This window comes from Littorina saxatilis, linkage group LG4, assembly GCF_037325665.1.
Source record: "Littorina saxatilis isolate snail1 linkage group LG4, US_GU_Lsax_2.0, whole genome shotgun sequence".
Lineage (NCBI taxonomy): Eukaryota > Metazoa > Mollusca > Gastropoda > Littorinimorpha > Littorinidae > Littorina > Littorina saxatilis.
The window spans coordinates 6,507,736-6,518,599 of NC_090248.1; the positions used below are offsets into that span (position 1 = coordinate 6,507,736).

Consider the following 10,864-nt stretch of genomic DNA (forward strand, 5'->3'; position numbering starts at 1 on the left):
CCTGAGAGACAGAGAGAGAGAGAGAGAGAGAGAGACAGACAGACAGAGAGAGACAGACAGAGACAGAGACAGACTGACAGAGAATTTAACCCGAAACTCCACACCTAGAAACTTCCTTAGCATAACATTTATGTCCACATACGGTTGATAATTATAGCTGTTTCTGTTTTCACAGACACCTGTAGCTCGCGAGCGGGAAAATACACAGGGGTTTAAAATCAATGTGACTGACGTCAGTTGGAGCGGTTCGGTCCCGTGCTTTGGCTGTCTGCTGTGAGAATAGGAGCTAGGCAAATACATGTACACATGCACTGACACACAGACACTCATACACACACACAAACGAAAACAGACAAAGACATGAGAATGACAGAAAGACAGACATACAGTCAGACAGACAGACAGACACACTGACACACACACTGACAAGCACACAAGCACATGGACACACACTCACATGCACACACACTGACACACATGCACACACACACACATGCACACACACACACACACACATACACCCCCCCCCCACACACACACACACTCTCTGTCTGTCTGTCTGTCTGTCGGTCTCTCTCTCTCTTTCTCTCTCTCTCTCTTTCTCTCTCTCTCTCTCTCTCTCTCTCTCTCTCTCTCTCTCTCTCTCTCTCTCTCTCTAGTCGTTTCTGAAATCAAGTCCTCAGCTGACCCAAAGCAAGACAAGCTTTTGTATTTGCAGCACCCTTGGGAGGAAGAAGGGAAGGAGGGGGCCCTTAGGGAACCAACAGCAAAGTGAATTAGCCGAGAGGAGCGCGAGAGAGCTGATGAGGTCTGGAATTGAATCAGTTTCTGTGGGTACTTTCATTGACATGGCCTCAGCATCATCAGTACTGGTGTGTGGACGTGAAAGATAGGGGTGGTCCTGTGGTGATGATAAGGGTGGTCCTGTGGTGATGATAGGGGTGGTCCTGTGATGATGATAGGGGTGGTCCTGTAGTGATGATAGGGGTGGTCCTGTGATGATGATAGGGGTGGTCCTGTGATGATGATAGGGGTGGTCCTGTGGTGATGATAGGGGTGGTCCTGTGGTGATGAAAGGGGTGGTCCTGTGGTGATGATAGGGGTGGTCCTGTGGTGATGATAGGGGTGGTCCTGTGGTGATGATAGGGGTGGTCCTGTGGTTATGATAGGGGTGGTCCGGTGGTGATGATAGGGGTGGTCCTGTGGTGATGATAGGGGTGGTCCTGTGGTAATGAAAGGGGTGGTCCTGTGGTGATGATAGGGGTGGTCCTGTGGTGATGATAGGGGTGGTCCTGTGGTGATGATAGGGGTGGTCCTGTGGTGATGATAGGGGTGGCCTGGTGGTGATGATAGGGGTGGTCCTGTGGTGATGATAGGGGTGGTCCTGTGGTGATGATAGGGGTGGTCCTGTGGTGATGATAGGGGTGGTCCGGTGGTGATGATAGGGGTGGTCCTGTGGTGATGATAGGGGTGGTCCTGTGGTGATGATAGAGGTGGTCCTGTGGTGATGGTAGGGGTGGTCCTGTGGTGATGATAGAGTGGTCCGGTGGTGATGATAGGGGTGGTCCTGTGGTGATGATAGGGGTGGTCCTGTGGTGATGATAGGGGTGGTCCTGTGATGATGATAGGGGTGGTCCTGTGGTGATGATAGGGGTGGTCCTGTGGTGATGATAGGGGTGGTCCTGTGATGATGATAGGGGTGGTCCTGTGGTGATGATAGGGGTGGTCCTGTGGTGATGATAGGGGTGGTCCTGTGGTGATGATAGGGGTGGTCCTGTGGTGATGATAGGGGTGGTCCGGTGGTGATGATAGGGGTGGTCCTGTGGTGATGATAGGGGTGGTCCTGTGGTGATGAAAGGGGTGGTCCTGTGGTGATGATAGGGGTGGTCCTGTGGTGATGATAGGGGTGGTCCTATGGTGATGATAGGGGTGGTCCTGTGGTGATGATAGGGGTGGTCCTGTGGTGATGATAGGGGTGGCCTGGTGGTGATGATAGGGGTGGTCCTGTGGTGATGATAGGGGTGGTCCTGTGGTGATGATAGGGGTGGTCCTGTGGTGATGATAGGGGTGGCCTGGTGGTGATGATAGGGGTGGTCCTGTGGTGATGATAGGGGTGGCCTGGTGGTGATGATAGGGGTGGTCCAGTGGTGATGATAGGGGTGGTCCTATGGTGATGATAGGGGTGGTCCTGTGGTGAGGATAGGGGTGGTCCTGTGGTGATCCTGTGGTGATGATAGGGGTAGGTCCTCTGTGTGTGTGTGTATGTGTGTGTGTGTGTATGTGTATGTGTGTGTGTGTGTGTGTGTGTGTGTGTAAGTGTGTGTGTTTGTGTGCGTGCGTGTGTGTGTGGGTGTGTGTGTGGGTGTGTGTGGGTGTGTGTGGGTTGGGTGTCTACACGTGTGACGGTGTGTGTGTGTGTTTTTACTTTCTCTCTGTCTGTCTCTCTCTGCCTCTTTTTGTCTGTCTGTCTTTGTTCTCTCTTTTTCTCTCTCGACAAAGACAGCCAGACAACCAGCCAGACAGCCAGATAGCCAGCCAGCCAGAGAGAGAGATGAACGCTGGTGTTGGGGTTTCTTATTGTCATCGTCTTCTGTTAAACAGAGACTCGATTCCCTCGTCTCTTCGCCTCTAACCATGTCATGCACTGTGCGATGACGCCAATCCAGGCGGCTTTGCAGTTTGACTGAGCTTTCTTCGCGCACACGTTCCCATGACAAACCCAGGATTAACTGTATACCTCTTTCCCCATGAAAACTTTCGTGTTGATGTTGATGGATGCCTGGCTTGTATCTGTTGCTGGAGCACTTCGTGTTAATGTTGATGGATGTCTGGCTTGTATCTGTTGCTGGAGCAGTCCACCACTTGGACACATACTACATTTTTCTAGCTGCTTTTTTTTTGGACCTCATTTGCATGCAGGCTGCTTCAACCCTTCCTTCAACTGTTTCCTTCTCTCTTTTTTTTTCTTTCCTTTTTTTTCTCCTTTTTTCCTTTCCTTTTTTTTCCCCTTGTAAATAGGCGGTGATCTTTTTTTTTCTTTTTTCTTTTTAACTCCAACGTAGAGGTATATTACACTCACGAAACATGGACATTTTCTATTTACAATGGAAATATTCCTTACATTTACAATATTTGCTTTCTTTGCAGAATGGGAATGCTATGCCGATGAAATGAGTGAATATGAAACCTTTGTAAATAACATCAACAAACGAACACCAATACGTGTTTGCTTCACAGGAAGCAGCTGGCCTGTTGATTTTCGGTATCTACCCAAGTGGAAGGATGCTCCTACCCCACGTGACATCCTGAACACGTCTTTGATGGTTTACACGTGAAGGACGCTACCTTTAAGACTAGCTTTTGTTGACTTTGACGCCAACCCGTGAGTACTGAATCTTCAAAATCTATCCTGGAATCCCCCCTCCTCCCGTCACTTTCTCTCTCTCCGCTACATGCAGTTCCAATGACACCGATCTCTGGAGATTTGCTGTGCGATGAAGGGGTTCTTCACAGGACACGTTTTCATTCCGAAACCTAGATTAAAAGATGACGCAGAGTAGTGGGGACTGAAGGGGGATGGAATGGGGTGGGGTGGTGGTTGTTGGCGGTGAGGACTCTGTGGCAGGGAGGGCGGAGAGTGTTGGGGGACGGGCTCCAAGGAAAGTCTTGGTCTGTCTGTATCTCTGTCTGTCGCTGTATGTGTCTGTCTGTGTGTCTCTCTCTGTCTGTCGCTGTATGTGTCTGTCTGTGTGTCTCTCTCTGTCTGTCGCTGTATGTGTCTGTCTGTGTGTCTCTCTCTGTCTGTCGCTGTATGTGTCTGTCTGTGTGTCTCGCTCTGTCTGTCGCTGTATGTGTCTGTCTGTGTGTCTCTCTGTCTGTCGCTGTATGTGTCTGTCTGTGTGTCTCTCTCTGTCTGTCGCTGTATGTGTCTGTCTGTGTGTCTCTCTCTGTCTGTCGCTGTATATGTCTGTCTGTGTGTCTCGCTCTGTCTGTCGCTGTATGTGTCTGTCTGTGTGTCTCTCTGTCTGTCGCTGTATGTGTCTGTCTGTGTGTCTCTCTCTGTCTGTCGCTGTATGTGTCTGGCTGTGTGTCTCGCTCTGTCTGTCGCTGTATGTGTCTGTCTGTGTGTCTCTCTGTCTGTCGCTGTATGTGTCTGTCTGTGTCTCTCTGTCTGTCGCTGTATGTGTCTGTCTGTATGTCTCGCTCTGTCTGTCGCTGTATGTGTCTGTCTGTGTGTCTCTCTCTGTCTGTCGCTGTATGTGTCTGGCTGTGTGTCTCGCTCTGTCTGTCGCTGTATGTGTCTGTCTGTGTGTCTCTCTGTCTGTCGCTGTATGTGTCTGTCTGTGTGTCTCGCTCTGTCTGTCGCTGTATGTGTCTGTCTGTGTGTCTCTCTCTGTCTGTCGCTGTATGTGTCTGTCTGTGTGTCTCTCTCTGTCTGTCGCTGTATGTGTCTGTCTGTCTCTCTCTGTCTGTCGCTGTATGTGTCTGTCTGTGTGTCTCTCTCTGTCTGTCGCTGTATGTGTCTGTCTGTGTGTCTCTGTCTGTCGCTGTATGTGTCTGTCTGTGTCTCTCTCTGTCTGTCGCTGTATGTGTCTGTCTGTGTGTCTCTCTCTGTCTGTCGCTGTATGTGTCTGTCTGTGTGTCTCTCTCTGTCTGTCGCTGTATGTGTCTGTCTGTCTCTCTCTGTCTGTCGCTGTATGTGTCTGTCTGTGTGTCTCTCTCTGTCTGTCGCTGTATGTGTCTGTCTGTGTGTCTCTCTCTGTCTGTCACTGTATGTGTCTGTCTGTGTCTCTCTCTGTCTGTCGCTGTATGTGTCTGTCTGTGTCTCTCTCTGTCTGTCGCTGTATGTGTCTGTCTGTGTGTCTCTCTGTCTGTTGCTGTATGTGTCTGTCTGTGTGTCTCTCTCTGTCTGTCGCTGTATGTGTCTGTGTGTCTCTCTCTGTCTGTCGCTGTATGTGTCTGTCTGTGTCTCTCTCTGTCTGTCGCTGTATGTGTCTGTCTGTGTGTCTCTGTCTGTCTGTCGCTGTATGTGTCTGTCTGTGTGTCTCTGTCTGTCGCTGTATGTGTCTGTCTGTGTGTCTCTCTCTGTCTGTCGCTGTATGTGTCTGTCTGTGTGTCTCTCTGTCTGTCGCTGTATGTGTCTGTCTGTGTGTCTCTCTGTCTGTCGCTGTACGTGTCTGTCTGTGTGTCTCTGTCTGTCGCTGTATGTGTCTGTCTGTGTCTCTCTCTGTCTGTCGCTGTATGTGTCTGTCTGTGTCTCTCTCTGTCTGTCGCTGTATGTGTCTGTCTGTGTGTCTCTCTCTGTCTGTCGCTGTATGTGTCTGTGTGTCTCTGTCTGTCTGTCGCTGTATGTGTCTGTCTGTGTGTCTCTGTCTGTCGCTGTATGTGTCTGCCTGTGTGTCTCTCTGTCTGTCGCTGTATGTGTCTGTCTGTGTGTCTCTGTCTGTCTGTCGCTGTATGTGTCTGTCTGTGTGTCTCTGTCTGTCGCTGTATGTGTCTGTCTGTGTGTCTCTCTCTGTCTGTCGCTGTATGTGTCTGTCTGTGTGTCTCTGTCTGTCGCTGTATGTGTCTGTCTGTGTCTCTCTCTGTCTGTCGCTGTATGTGTCTGTCTGTGTGTCTCTCTCTGTCTGTCGCTGTATGTGTCTGTCTGTGTGTCTCTCTGTCTGTCGCTGTATGTGTCTGTCTGTGTGTCTCTCTCTGTCTGTCGCTGTATGTGTCTGTCTGTGTGTCTCTCTCTGTCTGTCGCTGTATGTGTCTGTCTGTCTCTCTCTGTCTGTCGCTGTATGTGTCTGTCTGTGTGTCTCTCTGTCTGTCGCTGTATGTGTCTGTCTGTGTGTCTCTCTGTCTGTTGCTGTATGTGTCTGTCTGTGTGTCTCTCTCTGTCTGTCGCTGTATGTGTCTGTCTGTGTGTCTCTCTCTGTCTGTCGCTGTATGTGTCTGTCTGTGTGTCTCGCTCTGAGACTCTTTTTCTCATTGACAGTGTTCCATTCAGATTCCTTCTCTCTTTGGTTGTCTGTCATTCTCTCTCTCTGTCTATCCTTGTAAAATAAAGATCCATCATCATCATCATCATCATCATCATCATCATCATCATCATCATCATCATCATCATCATCATTGTCGTCGTCATCATCATGGTAGTCGTCGTCGTCATCATCACCATCCATCATCATCATCATCATCATCATCATCATCATCATCATCATCATCATCATCATCATCTCTGACGGTCTGTCTGTATGCCGTTTCATTCCAGCGTCGCGGACGACGCTGGTATCTGTGGTTGGGAAGAACGTGCCTGTGGAGAATTAGTCTCCAAGCCAAAGCGCGCTGACTCTCCAAGCCAAAACAATTTCAAAGCTGAAAAAAAATGTACAATTTACGCGAAACGATTAAACACAGCTTTCGGGTGGGTTTTTTAATCTAAGATGTACATAAATATACCACTCCGACCATAAGGAAAAGAAAAAAAGACACACACAAAAAAAGACCGAGAGGAGCCGAGTCAATCCGAGACCAACCGAGAGGACGTGTTTCGCGCCGTTTCGACGTCGTTTGTTCAGATGCGGCCGGTTGGATCAGTTGCGGTCATACAGGGGCGCCTTGCACAAGAAAAGATCTTCAACAATCCCGATCATCATCATGGTACAATAATGTTTTGTGCGCCCCCATGTATGTGTTCTGTGCTAATAATGCACGGTTGTGAAATGTCCGTACACATTTTGTGGCACTATGTAATTGTTAGTGCATCCTCCTGCGGATGCTTCGTGCTAAAAATGCACTTCCATTAAAATATTGTACGCTCATGTCAGTTATATATTTTCAATTGTTTCTCTGTCAATTGCAAGTGTTTGTTTCCAATTACTTCAGTATCTCCCTGTTGCAATTCCAGGTGATTCATTATGCATGTGCCAATTTGAGGTGTTTAACTTGATTCTGATTCCTGTATTTACAGTGTAAAATTAAAACTATTGTTTTCAAACATTCCTATGACACCTGGTAATGGTTCTGTGGTTTTGTTTTTAATTTGTATTTTGTTTTTCTGCAATAAATATTTGAAATGGATCTGAGGCCGACTTACTACTTTTAGCACTCTTTTTCACCACATTCCCACGTACAGATATTGCAATATCAACTCTTCCTTTCTACCTGTTTCAAACAAGCTCTATTTTTTAATTAAAAAGTTTTTACTAAATGTCTTAACATAGAGGGGGGAATCGAGACGAGGGTCTTGGTGTATGTGCGTGTGTGTGTGTGTGTGTGTGTGTGTGTGTGTGTGTGTGTGTGTGTGTGTGTGTGTGTGTGTGTGTGTGTGTGTGTGTGTGTGTGTGTGTGTGTGTGTGTGTGTGTCTGTCTGTGTCTGTCTGTGTGTGTGTGTGTAGAACGATTCAGACTAAACTACTGGACCGATCTTTATGAAATTTGACATGAGACTTCCTGGGAATGATATTCCACGACGTTTTTTTTTTGTTTTTTTTATAAACGTCTTTTATGACGTCATATCCGGCTTTTTTGTACAAGTTGAGACTGCACTGTCACACCCTCATTTTTCAATCAAATTGATTGAAATTTTGGCCAAGCAATCTTCGACGAAGGCCGGACTTCCGTATTGCATTTCAGTTTGGTGGCTTAAAAATTAATTAATGACTTTGGTCATTAAAAATCTGACAATTGTAAAAAAATAAATAAATTATAAAACGATCCAAATTTACGTTCATCTTATTCTTCATCCTTTTCTGATTCCAAAAACATATAAATATGTTATATTTGGATTAAAAACAAGCTCTGAAAATTAAAAATATAAAAATTATGATCAAAATTAAATTTCCGAAATCGTTTTAAAAACTATTTCATCTTATTCCTTGTCGGTTCCTGATTCCAAAAACATATAGATATGATATGTTTGGATTAAAAACACGCTCACAAAGTTAAAACGAAGAGAGGTACAGTAAAGCGTGCTATGAAGCACAGCGCAACCGTTACCGCGCCAAACAGGCTCGTCACTTTCACTGCCTTTTGCACTAGCGGCGGACTACGTTCAGTTTCATTCTGTGAGTTCCACAGCTTGACTAAATGTAGTAATTTCGCCTTACGCGACTTGTTTTTTCTTGTGGCTGTTTGATCAATTCATAGCAAGCATTGACTGAAATAAACAATTTATATATCCAGCACAACATGCAATTCATTGACTTTTGACCCTAACCTTTTAACACTTCCCAAAATAAATCTTTGGTGGACATTGCATCGACGCTGTTCATTTTGAATGAACATTTTTCTTGTTCTACCTTTTCGTCTGTGTCCATCCGCTTGCTGTGGATTTTGCTCGCAGACAGAAAGAGGTCTGTGTCTGGGGCGGAAGGGGGTAGCAGTGGGGGTGAAGACCGGAAGAAGATGAAATGAAGAGGGTGGGAGGTAGTGTCTTTGAAACACGCTTCTTCTTCTTCTTCTTCTGCGTTCGTGGGCTGAAACTCCCACGTACACTCGTGTTTTTTGCACGAGTGGAATTTTACGTGTATGACGAAACACGCTTCAATTCCAAATATTCTTCTTCTTCTTCTTCGTACGACGGTTCCAAATATTCAATTTCAATTAAATAAAGAATGAGGTGAAACTCAAAAAGGAATGTTTGAGATAAAGTGACAGAAACTGTGAGTGTCTAATATGCCATGGTGCAGGTGGCCTCGATCACACGTTTCATGTTCAGATCCTTGATTTAGTTGACAAAGAGTAGCAGAGAGATTGAGGTTTTGGAGGAGGCATGGACATGGCGAGGAAGTGGAGGAGGAGGGGGTGAGTGGGGGGGGGGGCAAGGACTTGGCAAGATAGTGGAGGAGGAGGGGGTGGGAGGGAGGGGGTGTCTTTGAAGCTCTTAGATTCAAAACATGGAGTTGAAAGACACTCTCATTCCCATGAAAACAGTTCCGCTCACCCTCTCAGATCTTGACAGGCTTTACACGGGATGAAACCACCCCTCCACTTGGTCACATACCAAAATCAAGAAAGGGGCGGAGTCGTAGAGAGAACTGTCCACAAAAAAGCACAAAGGAATACACAATAGAAAACAATCAAATACAAAGAGACGGGAGGACATGGGGTGGTGGTGGGTGTGATGTGGTCGGGTGGTGGGTGGGATGTGGTCGGGTGGTGGGTGGGATGTGGTCGGGTTTGGCTATGTGGCAAGGGAAGAGGGAACATAGGAAACGATTGGAAAAGAGGTAGGGGGGGGGAGGGGGGGGGGGGGGGCAAGCAACAAGTCCTTTTCAACCTCTCATAGCAACTCCAGGGAGAAATGCGCTGGACCGTCATGAGCAATAGGATGGAATTTGGGGCCAGCTAATCTAATTCTCCGCTCTTCAGCCCTGCTTGCTGATCAAAGAGGATTTTCTATGGCGGCCTACTTGAACTAGAAGTGAAAATCACACAGACCATGTCCGCCATCGTGTTTACTTCTTAAATGTTCCCCCTTGGATTCGCTAATATAAGCTTTATGCTTGAGTTCGGATCCCCTATGTCATATATTGTATGTCACGATACTAAAACTGAATAAAGTTTTGTTTAAACCAAAATGACAGTTATCTGACGAGCTCCTACTAATAACTGGGAGGTGTATGTGTATGTGAGTGTACATGTACAAAAAAAAAGAAGAAAAACAAAAGAGAATTAAAAAAAAAAGGTAACTGTGAAGAAAAAAAGCTACACTGCCCATATCTTGCACGATATCAAAGGTAAGGTCTATTCTGTGTCGCACAAAAGGTGAGCAGAAAGTACACTGTGCAAAATAGACGAATTACGGAAAGATCCTTGTCGGGTTTGTATGGATTGGGACTGAAAGGCTATGGCGAGACACGCCTCTGGCCAGTGATTGGCCTAAAATATTCCTTGGGAAAGCTTGCCTCAAGGTTTCAAAGAGAAACAACTCTTTCCCAGCCTGTACAAGCCCGACAGGACTGTGTCCGAACATCTGTTGTTGCCAATATGTACACAGGTGAATGTGATATGTACGCAGGTGAATGTTATATGTGCACAGGTGAATGTTGGATTACTGATATGGAGGTATGTTTTTTTGTTTTTCTGCTATGGCAGCAGACGATGATTAATGTTCGGATACATGGTATGAAGTTGTGCAAACGTAGGATATAATTATGTCCATTTATTTGATTTTTAATTGAATAAGTCATATTTTTCGTTGCATGTTTCATTGTCATCATTTTACTGTATGTAAATTCGTCCAAAAAAGCAACAACAACATAGTACCTAAGTCGCACTTTAGCTTGGAAACTGTTACCACTGATGAGGGCCCCAAAGGGTTTAAAATCGTGATCGTGATTGGCGTTTTTTTTACCTTTCTGTGACCGTGATTGCCGAAATTTCCATTTCTGTGATCGTGATGGGACTTTGCCCGTGATCCGTGATGACAAAAAAAAATTAAGTCTCGTGATCTCGATCGTCATTTGTTTTCGTGATCGTGATGGGCATTATTGCAAAGCATTTTATTTTCAACGTACATTTTTCACAGCTGTATCACTCTATGATCCTCTATTCGTCAAGGTGTTTGTGATCGTGAAAACAAAAATCAAGGTAACTGTGATCGTGAAAGCTAAAATGTTCCTTCCCGTGATCGTGATGAACCCCCCCCCCCTCTTGGGGCCCTCACTGATATGTATCCAGAAAACAATCCAGATTTTTAAAAGGAATACTAATTGTGACTTAATCTTTCGGCCGACCGCAATACACTACCTAAAACCGTAAGGACGTTTTGTGTTGCAATGTTGCATTTTATTCTGAAAAAAGCTGTCTGAACAACGGCATCATAAAGATCGCTATACATTTATACTTTTGGCACTAGTGTGTCACCGTATTGTTC

General features: G+C 46.0%; 1 protein-coding gene across 1 annotated transcript; it reads right to left on the reverse strand.

Moving 5' to 3' along the window:
• Positions 1 to 840: 840 nt before the first annotated feature.
• On the reverse strand, positions 841 to 10,374 carry LOC138964066 (uncharacterized). Its single transcript, XM_070335953.1, has 2 exons — positions 10,343 to 10,374; positions 841 to 2,188 (listed from the first exon to the last, which is right to left on the reverse strand). The coding sequence occupies exons 1-2, from the start codon at positions 10,372 to 10,374 to the stop codon at positions 841 to 843; spliced, it is 1,380 nt and encodes a 459-aa protein (XP_070192054.1).
• Positions 10,375 to 10,864: the final 490 nt, after the last annotated feature.

What these genes read in the sequence shown, in the direction of transcription:
- LOC138964066 (XM_070335953.1), bottom strand. Translation starts at nt 10,374, where the DNA reads ATGGAAATTTCGGCAATCACGGTCACAGAAAG. An exon ending in GCAATCACGGTCACAGAAAG is followed by an intron (nt 2,189 to 10,342) that starts GTAAAAAAAACG and finishes TCCTCACCACAG; the next exon opens with GACCACCCCTATCATCACCA.